Source organism: Protopterus annectens, chromosome 1.part2, assembly GCF_019279795.1.
Source record: "Protopterus annectens isolate FY-2018-M chromosome 1.part2, PAN1.0, whole genome shotgun sequence".
Taxonomy (NCBI): Eukaryota; Metazoa; Chordata; order Ceratodontiformes; family Protopteridae; genus Protopterus; species Protopterus annectens.
This window is the reverse complement of record NC_056727.1, coordinates 742,448,026-742,466,981: the sequence shown is the minus strand read 5'-3', so window position 1 is coordinate 742,466,981 and position 18,956 is coordinate 742,448,026. Positions and strand designations below refer to the sequence as shown.

Below are 18,956 nucleotides of genomic sequence, written 5' to 3'. Positions count from 1 at the left end.
GACATTATGACATATACTGTGCTTGAATTTCCTGTATGGTTTATGCATATCTAGGAATTAAAAATATTTAAACATATATATACTTGGAATGTTATGATGCATATATAGCTATTTTAGACATCAAAAACTGTGGCTGAATGACATGGAAAATCTGATTTAAAAAGACTGCGTGTTCTAGCCATGTCTTTAAAATGAAATAGGCTCATCATGACACCTTGTGGCGAATTACACATTTGCTTGTGTTTGTACTTCATTCCTTATGCCTAGTGATTGTACTGGAAATCACAGAGTTTTTTTTATCACTTCCTATATATGACTGTGATTTTCTTATTACTGATGTCTGTGTAGAAGTCCATATTCCACTTCCCTATGGTCTTTAATTCCTTGCACTGTTTTTAATCCATTGTTAGTTAAATCATTATTTGCAGGTATGTAAATTGCTACTCCACTTATAAGTCTTACTAACACATTCACTTATCACCCCCATTATTAACACGTGCCCCTTTGTCTCTCAGGTCACTTCACTCTCGTGTGTTTTTCCTGATGATTAATTTGGACTCATGACACCCCTGCAGTTTGTTCATTTTGCAATGTCTTTATTATGTTTGTACAGATACCAACAGCAAAACAAGTGCTCAGGCCTTAAATCTTAAGGATGGGTGAATTCAGCTCTTGGTACATTACAGTTCTTAAATGAATAATGCCATTTTGCAGCATACAGTGAGCAGGCTAACAAATTAACTGCTTGCATATTTAACAAATTTCCTTTTATTCATGCCTAGGTCCTTTGGTGTGCTGCTCTGGGAAATATTCTCACTTGGGTACATGCCATATCCTAGCAAAAGCAACCAAGAAGTGCTGGAATTCGTGACAAGTGGAGGACGAATGGATCCACCCAAGGGGTGTCCAGGACCTGTGTATGTATTACAAACATTCAGCAGAGGTGTTATCTAATTTCCTTGCTTAGTAATTGTTATTACTAAAACATGATCTTTACAGACTTTGTGAATGTTTTGTATGTCTAACACATGAAAAAACTCACTGTTGTTAGTACCTGTAAAAGAAATAATGCTGTTTTGGGTTAATTCCTTATATATATATATATATATATATATATATATATATATATATTGCAAGCACAAAGTAATCTACCCATTACTACAGCACTCAACATCCCTCACTTGTTAGGAGGAAAACAGTTTTTAGTACTTAAATTAATAAGAAACTATCCAGGTGTGTCTAAGGGTCAGCTCCCGGTATTTTCCCCTGCCCACCTGATGAATCTGGGCATTATGGGGCAATGTAGCAATTGCCTCATCTACACTGACAACCCTATTCTCCTACCGCCTAACACTACAACTTGTGAAAGATGCACTTATATAGCCAAACTGGAAGCCAAGCTCTCTCCAGCCAAGACTGTACTAGACAGTCAAGAGGAGAAGGTAAACACCTGCACCACACCACACTCAACACATAGTCCAGCAAAACCTACACCACCTAAAACCACACATAGTAACACAAAATACACACCTACATTCACAGAAGCTTTCAATAAAAATCTGCCCAAACAACAGAGACCTCCAAAGCTGAAACGCAAGCAACCACCACCCCCAACACTACCCAAATGACACATAGCCCACAAAATCAGTGTGCCACTCAACCTCAGCCCATAAGGCAAAACAACATACCCAACACACTAGTCATAGGTGACTCTATAGTCAGGCACACTGATGCCCACTCTCCAGGCTAAACAAGGATAAAGTTACATTCAGCTGCCTGTCGGGTGCCAGGATCCTCCACATACCTTAAGCACTCAGGTCACACCACAACAAGTACAAATATGACTCTGTCATTGTCCATGTTGGTGTGAATGACCTGAGATGTACCTCCCTGGACTACATGAAAAGAGACATGGAGGAGATCTCGGATCATGTAGCCCAGGCAGGTATGACCCTAGCCCTGAGAAGCATCCTGCCATTGCCCAGAATGATACCACAATACAAGGACAAAATGATTGACTTCAAAAATTGGCTAAGCTTCTGGTGTCATTCTAAGGGGATACAGTATCTGTCTGCCTGGGACGACATGATCAACAGTCCACGATGCTTTACCAGAGATGGCCTGCACCTGTCGCCCCTGGGATTCCAGATACTGGCTAAGGCTCTTACCACTCCTGTAGTGCCTTTTTTAGGCAAGGTTCAAATGATAAACTCACCACCATAGCAGGTATAAGCAAGCAAAATCTGAGGGTAATGCTACTCAATGCTAGACGTCTAAACCTCAAAATGCACTCACTCGAGGCACTCCTTAAAATGGAGACTATTGACATCTGTGCAGTTATGGAGACCTGGTTCAAGGCTCCAGAGAGCACCCCTGAATTATCAGGTTATAACTCATACCACAACGTTTGGCCACCTAACCTGGACCGAAACACTAAAGGAGGAGGCATGTCCATATTCATTAAGGATATCCACACTTCCAGGCTAGTTGCTCAACATAATGCATACAAAATTATCCAAGTGCAACTAACACTGGGCAAGACTGCAATCCAGGTTGTAGCTTGTTACAGATCCCCCACCATGCCCCAGGATGCCCACTCCACATTTCTTGATATACTGGGTAATATTAAGGTACAGCCCAATACCCTAATAATAGGCGATTTCAACTACCCCACCATTAAATGGGAAAACTACTCATGTACTAACTCATTTGCTCAATGCTTTCTGGAATTCATAAATTCCAATGCCCTGGATCAGCTTGTCCATGCCCCCACCAGGGGCAGCAATATCCTGGACCTGGTCATTAGCAATATGGGCAACCAATGTTCCACACCAGAGGTCACATCCTCGCTGGTCAGCTCTGACCACAAGCTAATCACCCTAGACATCTATATCCCGCCCCCATCCCCCATTAAGGAAACCACCATAAAAAACTTCTCCAAAGCTAACTTCATGCTTCTTAAGACAGAAGTGGCAAGCTTCACGACACCCATACATGCAGCAAATAGAGGTACGACTGTTGAATCCTATACAAATGTTGTATAAGCACATACACGAGTGCATGGATCGTGCCATTCCCAACAGAACCAAGACACTATCCTCCAAAATAAGGAAGCCAATCTGGTGGTCCCCTGCCATAAACAAACTCTACAACAGAAGAAAGAAGCTGTTGCAAAAAAGAGTAAAACCCCCAGATTGCAGGAACTCCCTGGTCAACCTCGGTAAGAAGCAGAGATCCCTCATAGAATCCTCCAAACCTAGTTACGAAAATAAAATCACCACTGAGACTAAAGACAACCACAAAGCATTCTACAGCTATGTCAAGAATCTCAGTGGCGACACTCAGATCTGCTCTGAGCTACAGCACAATGGCACTAGATATACAGAACCAACTGATATTGTCAACATTCTGGCAGATAGGTTCATTGCAAACTTCACCCCCCCTCACCCCCCAAAGGGCCGATCATTATACCAGAAGAATGCAAAGCCCCTGTAATCACGGCTGCACAAGTAAAGATTGCATTCTCCAAAGCCAAGAACACAGCATCCATGGGACCAGACAACATCCTAGGCTGCATTCTGCATGAACTACAGAATGAACTGGCACCCCACCTAAGTACCATGTTCAATCATAGCCTCACTTCAGGCTTTGTGCCTACTAAATGGCGCACAGTAATGGTTATCCCACTCCACAAAGGGGGTGCCACCATGGACCCCGGGAACTACCGCCCCATTAGCCTGACAAGCCTGGTCTGCAAGGCCATGGAAAGTATCCTCTTGGAGCTTATAAACAAGGACATAAGTAACCTCCAAATTCTGGGTCCCACTCCGTTTGAGTTTGTAAAAGGTAGGTCATGCTTCCTAAACCTGATTTCTTCTTTGAAGTAGTCACCGGAGCCATGGACAAGGGTAAGGTGGTGCACAGCCTATCTTGATCTCGCCAAGGCTTTTGACACCATCCCCCACTCCGGAATTATAGATAAACTCACTAGACTGGGCATAAATCCCTATGTCAGAAGATGGGTGGCCAACTGGCTCACTGACATAACCCACACAGTGAAAGTAGCCAACTCAAAATCCAACTTCAGACCACTGACAATTGGAGTACCACAGGGCTCCATCCTGGGTCCTCTCCTGTTTGGCATTTACTTCACAGAAGTCCAGGCTAATAAAGCAGGTCTTTGGCTAATGAAGGTCGCAGATGACTGCAAACTAGGTGCCATAATAGAATCGCCTAATGATGTGGACATTCTACAAAGGAGCCTCACAGAGACTGATGCTTGGTGTCAAAGTCATGGCCTCAAGCTCAATGCCAAGAAGTGCATTGTCATCCCCTTTGGGAAAAACACTGTACCCATGAACTACCACATAGGCGGTAGCCTACTAAACACCGAAAGTGTGATAAGAGACCTTGGGACACAGATGGACAGTAGTCTCTCCTTTGATAATCACATCACCACAGTAGTCAGGAAATCCTTCTACATGGCACATCTCATCACAAAGGGGTTCACCTCCAGAAAAAAAAGAGGTCATTGTTCCTTTCTACTCATCCCTCATCAGACCCATTATAGAGTACAACACCCCATTTGGCATGTACCTTGCAAGTCATCTACAACAACTAGAAAGGCCACAGAAATACCTCACTAAGAGGATTACTGGCATCAAACAGATGCCATACACAGACCATCTCAAAAAACTCCAGCTCTACTCTGTCACTTATCGCCTACTCAGAGGTGACCTCTGCCTAACATACAAAGCCATGTCAAACCCAGATCTGTTGGACATGCTACACTTAAAGAAACCCCAGTCCCTCCGAGCCACATGCTCCAGGGACCTAAACCTTGCCACCACAATAAACAGAACATGCTGGAGGGATAGATTTCTGTCCCAGAGACATCCCATGCTCTGGAACAAACTACCCATTCATGTCAAGCAAAACTCCTCATTAGCCCTCTTTAAGAAAAATCTCAACAATTGGATGGGAAGTGGGAAATTCACCCTGGGGATCACTTCTGTGGCTCTGCTGGCGAGGGGCACAGGAAAGTAACTTTCTTGGATGGTGAAAGCCAGGGAACTTTTTTGGCTAGTGTACATATATATATATATATATATATATATATATATATATATATATATATATATATATATATATATATAATATAAATATAGGCCCCAGGGCCGATAGCCTAGTACCTACCTATGAACACTCACACACACACACACACACACACACACACACACACACACACACACACACACACACACACACACACATATATATATATATTGTACCCTTCAGTCTGAGCTGTTTCGTATATTTAGTCATTCATTCTTTTACTTCATCATGGGTTTCATGCACTGACATATCACTTGTCAGTCATGGTCTTTCCAGCCTCATCTAGCTATCACAGTCAGACAGTAGGAAACTCACATAGCTCTACAGAAAGTATAGTGTCAAGGCCTGCGCCATTATGTACAAACAGTTAAACACATTAAGTAGATATACTCATAAGGTGGGCAATAACTCATGTCAGTGGCCATTTAGAAGTTTGGTGCTTATCTGCCCGCTTATAAATTTAATCTCTCCTGTATAGTCATCTACACTCCATTTAAAACTAGCTAACGATGCAGTATCCTTATCAATGGAATGGTTAATTGGTACAAATGTGCAGCTATACCTCTGATTGAGAGTGAGTGCACCACACAGAAAAAAAACAAATAGTAATAACTTTAAACATAAACTAAATCTCTTCCGGCCTCCTCTATCTAAATACAAAACTAATAAACACATCCCCCATCACACATACCTTTACTTAGCTGGTGATATTCACCCCAATCCAGGTCCTAATTTCTCTCCTACAAATCTCCCTTGCACCAACAACAAATCCTCTAACAAAAAACACAAATTCCTCACTATCAATGCCCAAAGCTTAAAAAATATATTAACCCTCTTCCATGCCTGGCTCAATCACAACTCTCCTGACATAGCAGCTATCTCTGAAACCTGGCTAAAACCTCACATTAATGACTCTGAATTCCTACCCCCAGGATTCCATTCTCTCCGAACAGACTGACCTAATAGAAGAGGTGGTGGTGTTGCTCTAGTCTACTCCAACCTCTTGTCAATCACTCCCTACCCTAACCCTATCCCTTCTTTCAATAATGCTGAACTTGTAATTGGCATACTAAAAATAAACAACCATAAAAGTATCTGCATTATTTGCCTCTATATTCCTCCAGGCAACAATACTAATACTCTAGAAGACATCCTCTCCTGGACTTCCTCCAATATTAAACTAGAAACTTTCATTTTGGGAGATGTAAATATTGACTGGGGAAAAATCATTAACCCTAATCCCACATTAACCATCAACCTATTCAACTTCACTCAGCTTATTAACTCCATTACTAGACCTAACAAAACTAACTAATCCCTCTGGCACCATACTTGACTGGATCCTAGTATCTCATCCTAACAAAGTTATAACATCTGGTGTCACTCCTGACCCATTAGGAGACCACCTCCCTGCCTTTTCCATTCGAGCTGCTCCCACCTCCCCACTATATTCATACTCGTAACCTATCTAACTTCAACCCTACTTCTTTTTCCAACTCTCTTAAGCTAACTAACTGGAACCCCCTAAAAACACTACCATTAGACGAAGCCGTTGACTATTTCAATTTTACTTTCATAACTGTCCTTAACTCCCTAGCTCCCATAAAAACAAAAAGAGTTAAAACAAATACCACCCCTTGGCTTACCAAAGACACAAAAAAAATAATGCTGCAAAGGGACAAAACCTGGAAAACCTACGTTAAACACAAACAACCTGAAATCTTCCTTAAGTATAAGCAGTTGAGAAACCTTGCCAAAAAACAAGTCATTAGAGATAAAAAGTCTTACTACATCAAACTACAACAAAACCATACTAGAAATCCCAAACAATTCTGGAACTCTATTAATTCCTCCTTAGTCCAGGGACAAAAAACAACCCCTGTCCTGATACCAGCAAATCTGACCTTGAAATAGCCTCCCTATTCAATTCCTTCTTCACCTCTTCCATCGCTGAGTTAACCAAGACATTCACAAACAATAACCTTCCTCCCCTCCCTGCTCAATCTTCCATCCCCTTCTCTTCCCTCCCCTCCTTCGAACTCAAACCAGTATCCACTGACCTAATAAAGAAACTTCTCTATAAACTAAAGCCATGCTCCAATGCCCTTGACAGCATTCCATCCTCCTTCCTAAAAATAGTTTCTGACTCTATTGCTCTGCCTATCAGCATCCTAATTAATAGGTCATTACTCGAATCGAATTTTTAAAGAAAGATGATGCCATTATGCATTATGTTTGTTATGATTAAATATCTGTGTATGGTTGCGTCTAGATTCTCTAGATATTATATTAATTTTAGCTTTGGTTAGTTGAAATTTTAGTATATACTCTTATTTTGCACTCTAGTGGGGAATACATATATTGCGCTTTAATATCAATGACATGATATGCTTAAGGCATTGGTCAGTTAGCTTTTGGTTTGATATTTGGTGTTAACTGAAAATTAAATGGATCTTTTGAATTTTTTGAAATTTATGAATTTATTGGACATCATAAAAAGCACATACTATGGTTGAAATGTATACCAATAATATCTGGCTACTTATGATGCTTTTACCATCTTTATAACACAGTATCTACTTTGGTGTAGCTTCTGTGTTCTACGTCATGATTTCTGCTATGATTACTGGTGGAAATGGCATAATGTTTCCTTGTCTTTGGACAAGGACCTACATGATATAGATGATGGTTACTTTGATCGCAAGATTGCTGCTTTTTTGCGAAAAGTTTTTTGCGAAAAGTTTTCAAATAACAAGTTGAGATGAACCTGTCATTTTCCATGTACTCATGAAGATTTTTATAAATGCTGGTGAAAAAAGCTGTTTTGAAATGGATATCTACATTTGGATATCCATTTATATATTTTTAATTTTTTTAATTTTGATAACTTTATCAGCAATGGCTTGGCGTTATTATGCCTTAGTTGATATAGGTTGATTTATTGTAGTCGGTTAGATAAGCCTTGAATTTTTTACTACTAATAATATTGAATAAGTGGAACACTATGAAGTAGACGTCCTGATTAGGTATTAAGATTGCTAAGCAAGGCTGCATTCTGAACTATCCCCTTTTCCAAGTATGGGCATTACTTCCTGAATAACACTAATGAGACGCACTGTCAATAATCAGGGAATTCCTTGTATTTTAACATTTTTGTGCCATTTATTGAATTTGAAAGTTCCAATGATGGTTATTGTTTGAGATAACAAACAATCTCACTAGGATGTTTATTTTAAATGATGTACTAGGTAGATGAATGTACTATTACTATGCATTTCTATGATAATGAGCTTTGAATGTACTGATTGCAACCATTTGACTAATTGGATAATTGTGTTAATGTATTTCTATAAAAGACAATGGGAGTCTCTGTGAGAATGTAACCTGATGAAGCGCAACTCATTTGCGTGAAAGCGCTTGTTCCTGTTCTATTTTTCTATTAAATGTTATTTGGACTTTATCGTGGTGGTTTCAAGCAATTTCTTCAGTACAGCAAATCTGACCTTGAAATAGCCTCCCTATTCAATTCCTTCTTCACCTCTTCCATCGCTGAGTTAACCAAGACATTCACAAACAATAACCTTCCTCCCCTCCCTGCTCAATCTTCCATCCCCTTCTCTTCCCTCCCCTCCTTCGAACTCAAACCAGTATCCACTGACCTAATAAAGAAACTTCTCTATAAACTAAAGCCATGCTCCAATGCCCTCGACAGCATTCCATCTTCCTTCCTAAAAATATTTTCTGACTCTATTGCTCTGCCTATCAGCATCCTAATTAATAGGTCATTACTCGAATCCTATGTACCTAAACTTTGGCGCACCGCTTTCATTCTTCCTCTCCACAAAGGCGGTAAAACTTGTAATGTCTCCAATTTCCACCCTATAGCCATCCTCTGCCCTATCTCCAAAATCCTAGAAAAATTTATCTACCGTCAGTTCCTGCCATTCCTTACCAAACACCAACTACTCTCTCCTACCCAACACGGCTTCCGCCCCAGACACAGTACTAACACTGCTCTTCTCTCCTTCTTGCACTCTGTTAATTCAGCACGTGACTCTGGTAATATAGTATCCTCTTTTCTACTTGACTTATCCAAAGCTTTTGATACTATTTCCCATACCCACCTTCTGAATTACCTCTCTAATCTCAACCTATGCCAAAAAACCCTTTCCTAGTTATCCAGCTACCTTTCACACAGGTCCCAAGCTGTGAAATGGGGCCAAGCCACCTCTACCTTCCTTCCTACCCCTACCGGAGTACCCCAAGGTTCTGTACTAGGCCCATTACTATTCAATATCTTTACTAATGACTTCCACAAAGCCATTGCTAACACCAAAAGTGTGCAATACTCTGACGATTCTACTTTGAACTGCTGTGCCCCTAACCTAACAGAGCTCCAAGCCCTAACACAAAGTGCCTTCTCAACCACTGAAAACTGGATGCTCCAAAATCCTCTCTCTCTAAATGCAAACAAAACTAAGATCCTCCTTTTCTCCCCCTCTAAATCCTCCTCTCTTGATAAAAACTTATTCCAAATTACCAGCCTTAACAACTCCTCTATCGAGATTGTTCCCTCCACCAAACTTCTCAGTACTACAATTGATGACCAACTAAAATTTGATACTCATATCCAGCTAAACATCAAAAAAACCCACATAAAACTAGGTTTACTGTATAGAAACAACCACTTCCTCTCTCCTCACACCAGACTAACCCTTGCCTCTACCTACCTCCTTCCCTCCCTACTGTATGGAGCTCCCCTACTCACTAATTTATCATCCACACTTACCTCCAAATTGGAACAATGTTACAACAAAATCTCTAGATTTGCCACAAATGCCAAATCCTCCTCTCATCATTGCACCTCCCTTCACTCTCTTTCTAATATTCTTCAACCGTATACCCCCCTTAGATCTTCTCACAAAATCTGATCACCATACAAAAACCCAAGCGCCCAGCAGGTCAACTTCTCTTATCCTTTACCCTAGCTAAAAAATGGAATGCCCTGCCCTCCACACTAAGAACATGTACCAACCTTAATAACTTCAAAACCCAACTTCATTCCTACCTCTATCTAAATAGGCATTGCAACTGCACTCTTCAGCCCATACCTCTCAAGCTGTCTTCTCTCTTCTCTCCAGGCTAACCTCTTCTCCTTCCTATCCTCTTTTAAATATACTTTGCATAGGCAAATAAATAGTAGAATTTTGATTTTTATGATATAAGCCTGTTTTCCTCCTGAACAAATTAGAAATTGCTAGTGTTTATTCTCTTTGTTTGCTACCTGCTATATGTTATACAAACTGTCTTTGAATTTTCATGTAATTAAACTCTTGTTTTTCCTGTTGGAGCTTTTCTCCCCGGGCCTCCACTGAAAACGGGCCCCAAAGCCCAGTGGACCTCCCCAGTAATCAAACTGAAATAAATAAATAGTATGTCCTTGATCTTTTCATGAGATAAACAGAGAATAGTATCTCTAAGAATTTAATCCCTGAACATTTTATAAACTTATCACAGATTAGCATGAAATAGCTTACATGCCACTGAGAAAAGCTTCATGGACCTAAGACTAGACTGTATTAGTGAAATGACTTAATCCAAGCAGTCCACTGGTAAACACTATGTAAATGGGTGTTGCTGTCATAATCATAGCTGCTAGACAGTAGAGTGGGCTGCATTTGTTTGGTTCTTTTTTAAGATTTGTGTGGCTTTGTCTTTTCAAGCTGGTTTTTAGCTAGTTATATGGTTATATTTTATATGTGAAAGGATGGACTGGTAATTTATGCATTTTGAATTGGTGAGCTTATATGTGTTTTTCTCACCTTGCACAAATGGCCACCTGTTGGAAATGGTTGATCAATGTATTGGGACTGTACTGTATGGAACATTGGATATGGCTGGGGAGATAATAAGTTCTCACTCAGCATATGTTTGAAAGGAGAATATTTGTGTGTGTGTGTGTGTGTGTGTGTGTGTGTGTGTGTGTGTGTGTGTGTGTGTGTGTGTGTGTGTGTGTGTGTGTGTGTGTGTGTGTGTGTGTGTTTCTGAGACTGCTGCCTTGACTATGTCTTGCCAATGGAGGGTGGGCTCAGTTTGGATAATTACAACTAAAACTAAGACGCTTGGTTTCTATTGGTAGTTTGCCGAACTCTGATGTGCTTTTTAAATTTGATTGTTGTAGTTGTTATTGATGCTGCATTTATAATTTTTTGTCTTTATCTTGTTATTTAAATTTGCCTTGCTCTTGGAAAATGTGACCAGTGTACTAGTTTTTTGAAACTGTTCTTATAGCAGTTCAAGGCAATTCTGTCATTTTTACACTATAACATCTTATCCAACCAGTGCCCACACTTTCAGCCAGGGCTGGTGATGTGGCTACTTTAAAGGAGAAGTTGGGCAGCAGGATTGCCTCATGTTCTGAGCCAAAGATGTTGGGCTTCCCTTGGAAGGTGGTACTTCAGGGAAAGAGGTAATTGACAGTAGTGAGTTGGAACTTGAGACACCACTGACAAATGATACCAGACGTCCTCTGGAAGAGGAGCTGGGAAGATCAATAAGAAAGAGCTGATGCATGTTGAGCTCTCAGACCCTACTTTGTATTCCTTGAGGGAGGTAGCCAAGAATGCTGCATATGCTCAAAGGCAGAAGAAGTCCATATACTGGAACAAATAATTATTATACAGGGAATAGACATCAGAAGGAGTGCTACAGGGAGAAGCAATACAGCAGATGGTACTACCCAGGGCCATCTGACTGACAGTTCTGGCCAAAACCCATAGCATTCCTTCTACCAGGTGTATGGGCATAAAAGTGTACTAAAAAACACCTTTGCAGAATTCTTATTGGACTGAGATTTCAAAGGATGTAACGATGTATTGCAGGGACTGTCAGCAGTGCAAGATGTATGGTAAGGCTGGAGACAAACCCAAGGCTGGAGTAATGCTTTTGACTGTTGTTAAAGAACTGGGTTAGCAACAGATATTGTGAGACCACTGAGTACCCCAAGCACCACAGGTAAGAAATATATTCTGGTAGCACTGGATTAGGCTACTAGGTATCCAGAAGCATTGGCACTGCCTTCCATAGAAGCATAAAATGTAGTAAATGCTTTATTATGCAATGACTGGGCAGTAATATTCAAAAAGAAGCATGGTGATTGGTCAGCCCAACCAGTGTGCCAACTGTAAATCTGAGAATATACCAATGGAAAAAGGTTTGGTCGCCCGGACTTTTTTCCATTAGTATATTCCATAAAATGTTTACTTTTTTTCTGTTTTTTTTTTTTTTTTGTTTCCAAATAAATTAAAAAAAAACAAAGACCTCAAACAAATGAGGGAGACAGCACCGAGAAAAATAAAAGGATAATCAGGTAGGTTCTACAAAACTAAAGAAACTTACCTGATTATACTTTTATTTTCTCTGTCCCATCTCTTCTGAATGTTAAAAGTCTCCTGGTTTCTTTTTTCTTAATTAAAAAAAAAACAATGGAGCTCTTCCTTTTTAATGTATGTGTAAGTGTGGGAACGCAAGTCCCATATGCATGTGCAGTACATCAGGAAATCCCAAGGATACCAGAGAAAATGCAGAAGGGCACCATGGAGGCATTATACAAAGACATTATTTAAGAAAAGTAAATATTTTTTTCCTAAATAATGTCATTGTATAATACCAATAACCGACTCCGTGGTGTGATATATTGAAGATTTACCCACGGTTGACTATTTAATCACTCGGGCTTTGCCCTCATGATTAAATCACACCAGCAGTGGGTAAATCTTCAATATACCACAACATCATCGGTTATTGCTATACTAGATATTTTAGCAGAGTAGGTTTTCCTAAGGAAATATTAACAAATAGAGGTGCCGACTGTAAGTCATATCTGCTGGTATGTTGTGGAAGTGCTGTAGGATAAACCACCTAAAAACTACTCCCTACCATCCAGCTTTAACTTTACAGTGAAGGCCATGTTGAGGGCATTTGCATTTTAGTTCAAGAGGGAGTGGGAAAAGTGCTTAGCATACTGGGAGATGGAAATGCGTAGTTTTTTCTTTCACTCTTTGTGCAATTGTTTGCTCACAGATTAAGGGGACCTTGGATTTAATTCATAATGAGTGAGATGGTGAGTGCAATTCTCACAAGGAGTTTGTTGTGGAATATATCCTAAACCTCAGGACTAATCTTAGGGAGCAATAGCAGGGTTGAATATCAGTGGTAACAAGTGTTAGGTGGATAAGGCAGAGATGTCTTATCTGGGCCACAGAGTGATAGTAGAAAGATAAGACCAGAACCTGCCAAGGCTGAGGCTATTCAGGTATGGCCCACACCTCCTTCCAAAGAAACAATTATAGCCATTAATAGGGGCAGCAGGGTACTATAAAAATTGTTTCCCGGTATAGTATGATAGCTACTCCCCTTACAGGCTTCACCAGAAAAAGACTGGATAAAGTTGTCCAGACAACAACACATGAGCAGGCATTTCAAAAGCTCAAGGAGGCTCTTAGTGGACCTCCTGTATTAGCCATTCCTGAGTTTAGCCAGTATTTTATGTACATGTAGATGCCTCTATCTATGGAGTGGGGTCTATACTATCTCAGAGGGAAAACAGCCCTCAATTATGTACTTGAGCTGCAGACTTCAACCTCCATAGGAGTCTTATTCAGCCATATAGAAAATAAATTCAGCCATAAAGAAAGAAAGAAAGAATGTTTGGGTTTAGTCTGGGCTTTGCATAAATTACAACCCTACCTGTATGGCCGTAAGTTGACAATGATTAGAGACCATCAGCCTTCAAAGATTCCGTCTAAAGGCTTGCAATGAAGTTTCCTTTTTACACAAAAAAGTGTTCACTTGCATCTTTATGCATGCAAACATTTTTCTTTGTAAAATCTGGTGGTCCCCTGCCATTAATAAACTCTACAGCAGAAGGAAGAAACTGTTGCAGAAAAAGGTGAAGTCCCAAGACTGGAAAAACTCCCTTATTAGCCTCAACACAAAGTTGAGATCTTTTATCAAAACCTCTAAAGCCAGCTATGAAGGCAGAATTGCGGCAGACGCTAAAAACAACCACAAAGCCTTCGATAGTTATATCAAGAATCTCCATGGCAATACCCTGGTTTGCTCTGAGTTACTGCACAATGGTACCTCCTATACTGAGCCAGCAGATATTGCCAACATACTGGCCGAAAGATTCAGTGTCACCCCTCTCTCCCCCCCAAAGGACCAATCACAATACCAGAGGAATGCCAGGCACCCAGCATTACTGCAGCACAGGTTAAAGCTGCATTGTCCAAGGCCAAGAATACAGCTTCCTTGGGACCCAACAATATCCCTGGATGTATTCTACATGAACTACAAAGTGAACTGGCACCACATCTGTGTGCCCTGTTCAATCACAGCCTTACCTCAGGCTTTGACCCTACAGAATGGCACATTGCTGCACTCATCCCTCTCCATAAAGGGGAAGCAACTACAGATCCTGGGAATTATCACCCCATTAGCCTGACGAGTCTGATATGTAAGGCTATGGAGCGCATCATCATAGACCTAATTAACAAGGCTATACAGAATCTCCAAGTTCTAGATCCCATGCAATTTGGTTTTCTGAAAGGTAGATCATGCCTGCTCAACCTGGTTGACTTCTTTGAGTCAGTCACCAGAGCTGTGGATGAGGGCAAGGCAGTTCATACCACCTACCTCGATCTGGCCAAGCCCTTTGATACCATTCCCCACTCAGAAATTATTGATAAACTCACCAAACTGGGCATCAACCCCTATATCACTAGGTGGGTTGCAAATTGGCTCACAGATAGAACCCACAGTTTGAAAGTAGCGGACTCCAAGTCAGATCATGGACCAGTCACGGGTGGAGTCCCACAGGGATCGGTCCTGGGTCCTCTCCTGTTTGGCATCTACTTCTCAGAAGTCCAGGCCAACACAGAGGAACTCTGGCTGACCAGGTTCACAGACGACTGCAAGCTGGAAGAGATTAACTCCCCAAGTGATAGAGACTTCCTATAGAAAGACCTCATTGAGACCAATGTCTGGTGTCAAAACCATGGCATTAAGCTTAATGCCAAAAAATGCTTCATCATCCCCATTGGGAAAAACTCAGTTCCCAGTAATTACCACATTGATGGGGGCCCACTGAACACTGAAGGCATTATAAGAGATCTGGGGACATAGGTTGACAGTAACCTCTCCTTCGACCATCACATTGCCACTGTGGTCAGAAAGTCCTTCTATGTGGCACATCTCATTACCAAGGGTTTTGCATCCAGGAAGAAAGAGGTCATCTTCTCTCTCTACTATTCCCTCATTAGGCCATATCATCAAGTATAATGCCCCGTTTGGCATGTACCTCACTAGACACATGCAACAGCTGGAAAGGCCACAAAAGTACCTCACTGAGATGATCCTAGGCCTTAAACACATGTCCTACATGGACAGACTCAAAAAACTCCAGCTACTCTCTGTCTCATACCATCTACTAAGAGGCAATCTCTGCTTGACCTACAAAGCCATGTCTGTCCCAGCTCTGTTAGAAATGCTACATCTATAGAAATCCCAACCCATCCACACCACACGCTCCAGAGTCCTCAACCTCATTACCACAATCAACAGAACATGCTGGAGGGACAAGTTCATAAACCAGAGATTGCCCATGTTATGGAATAGACTTCCCATACATGTCAAGCAGAGCACCTCACTGGCCCGCTTCAAGAGAAATCTTGATGAGTGGATAGAAAATAAAATGTTCACATCGGGGATCACTCCAGTGGCTCTGCTTGATAGAGGCACTGGGAACTAACGCTGGGTGGCACAATGCCAGGGCACTTCTATGGAATAGGCTTGTAAAGGCTCCAGGGCTATTAGCCTAGTACACACCTATGAACCTATGAAAAGAAAATATTATTTTGCAGCCTTTAAAAAAATTACAAAGTTTTAACTATATTTTATAAATGTGGAACCTAAAAATACTGAGCTGCATTTATGCTATTAATATTAATAGATGGGCGGGGGGTGTTGACATCACTCTAAGTGCAAGCTCTAATTAAGCTGGATTAGTACAGATGAGTAGCTCTGTAGTACTTAAGTAATTGCCAAACTGTTAAATTAACAGTTTGGAAAAACAACTTTATTTTTTGCCAGATTGTTAATTTTACAGATAATTAACTGCCAAAATGTTAAATTAACTGTTTGGCAAAAAACTAATGATTATTTTTTTGCAAACTGTTAATTTAACAAGTAAGTAACTGTCAAACTGTTAAATTAAATTAATTAATACACAATTACTTGCCTGCACTAATCCAGTATAATTATGCACCCAGAGTGACATCAACACCTCCTGGCTGGTCATTCAAATGAATACCCCAAATACGGTTCCATATTTTTAGTCTTGGATGATATATTTAAAACTTTGTAATTTTTTAAAGGCTTTAAAATGAACTTTTCTTTTTACACTTTAGACATGATCTTTAAAGTTTTTACATAAAATAAACAGACAGACTGAGAAGCTTATTAGATGGTGTTTAGCCTTGCAGTTGTATAACATGATCATCCAACATTGATGCGGTATTGCCAATAGTAATGAAGACAAGTTATCTAGAAAGGTATCAGATAATGTACCAAAAATCTGCACCCTTGTCTCAAGCTTCATTACTTCAAGATGTCTCTACCTGACTTATTTGAGGTTGTAAGGGGGTTAAAAACATGAAATCAGTGGTCATGCCAGGCTAAAAGAAAAGCAATAGTGAAGCCGGGATAACAACAAGCTAAATAAAAGAGAATGCATCCCATCACTTCAGTATCTGTCTCTCTCTCTTTTTGTCGGCCATGTCCATCTCTGCTTTATTGTTCTCAGGCTAGAAATGTGAAGCTAACTTTTTCTGAATGTCAAGGTACAGGGGATTTCTGTGAAATGTGTGTTGGCACCTCTTGTTAATGCAAGTAACAATGATGAAAAACCAGTGAGATGTAATCATTAAAAGTACTTATCATTAATGTAAACGTGGAATTTTGGATTCAAGAAAAGCAGATTCTTAAATGTTTTAACAAATCATGGTGGTCACAATGACAAGTAAAAGAAGTTATTCTCCCCGCAACAGGACAATGATATCATGGACAATGGGGGCTGGGGAGAGGACATTTTATACAGCTGTGTGTATTCTGAAAAGAAAAGTAGCTGATGCTGATGCTTGTCTTTTTTTGTGTGTAGCCTTCTGTGAGTATTAGCTGTTTATTTGGGAGTATTTCTGTACAAAGCATCCCAGGGATCTCAGACATCTGGATGTTAGTTTTTTTTCTGTGCACATCTTCTCTGTTTTTATTGCCTTTTTATTGTCGTCCTGCATGTGAGACAACCTACATATAGTTTTATTTACACTGTTGGATAACAAGGTAAGTGGGACATGTCTCCAATGAGAATGCTTAGGCCTACTACAAATGAAAAAGATATTTATTGGTGTATTTCATATTTATCGTGAGGTTATAACAACCAGTATCTGGAAGTCTCAGAATTTCTTCAGACTGGTAGCAACGCTACCGTGCCAGGAAGAAAGCTGTTGCAACTGGTGAGTTCTGCAAGCCTTCCCTGGAAATTCTGTGTGTGAAAATAATATTCTTTGTAAATGGCAGTCACCATAGATAAAGGGGCACTGAAAGGCATTGGTTCAAAGAGAGAGCAGTGATACACTCAACTCTAAAATTGGCCTGTTTGCAGTCCAGTATGGGTATGGAGGTTGGAAGCTCATACCTAGGACAGTAGTTCATGTTCTTGTTATGCACTTGAAGCCAAGATGTACTTTGTAAACTAGCTATTGAAACAAAATTATGCGCACTTTCTTGCTATAACTTCAATCTCAGTTGGCAGTGGCTGAATTCACCCCTCATCAGTACCAGTCCAGTGTCATATTTGATGCAGTGGTTAAAACTCACCTTCACATTTTGTGCCAGTTGATACTCAGCCTCCAAACAGACCAAAGAGGAAAGAAAAGAAATTATGCTACAAGTATAAAGAGGCCTCCCTTAACTCAAGGACATTAGCATTTATATCATTTCAGAGACCTGATTCTTATAGGTTCATAGGAGTTTCATAGGTTCCTAGATGTGTACTAGGCTAATGGCTCTTGAGCCTTTACAAGCCTAGCCCATAGGATAACCTGGCATCATGCCACCTGACCTTAGTTCCCAGTGCCTCTGTCGAGTAGAGCCACTGGAGTGATCCCCAGGGTGAAGTTTCTATTTCCCATCCACTCATCAAGATTTCTCTTGAAGAGGGTTAGTGAGGTGCTCTGTTTGACATGTATGGGAAGTCTATCCCATAGCATGGGCAGTCTCTGGGTTATGAACCTGTCCTTCCAGCTTGTTCTGTTGATTGTGGTAATGAGGTTGAGGTCTCTGGAGCCTGTGGTGTGGAGGGATTGTGATTTCTTTAGATGTAGCATTTCTAACAGAGCTGGGTCAGACATGGCTTTGTAAGTCAAGCAGAGATCACCTCTAAGTAGGCGATATGTGACAGAGAATAGTTGGAGTTGTTTGGGTCTGTCCATATAGGACAAGTGTTTAAGGCCTAGGATCCTCTTTGTGAGGCACTTTTGCGGCCTCTCCAGTTGTTGCAGGTGTCTAGTGAGGTACATGCCAAATGGGGCATTGTACTGGATGATTGGCCTAATGAGGGAAGAGTAGAGGGAGACAATGACCTCTTTCTTCCTGGATGCAAAACCCTTAGTAATGACATGTGCCACATAGAAGGACATTCTGACCACAGTGGCAATGTGGTGGTCAAAAGAGAGGCTGCTGTCAACCTGTGTTCTCAGATCTCTTATAACATCTTCTGTGTT

General features: G+C 40.7%; 1 protein-coding gene across 1 annotated transcript in view; it reads left to right on the top strand.

Annotated features, from left to right (window-relative positions):
- Positions 1-18,956, top strand: part of ALK (ALK receptor tyrosine kinase) — a 1,522,063-nt gene that overhangs the window by 1,416,394 nt on the left and 86,713 nt on the right. The window contains exon 21 of the mRNA XM_044058894.1: positions 783-917. Within this exon, the coding sequence (XP_043914829.1) occupies positions 783-917 (135 nt within the window). The remainder of the gene's footprint in view (positions 1-782; positions 918-18,956) is intronic.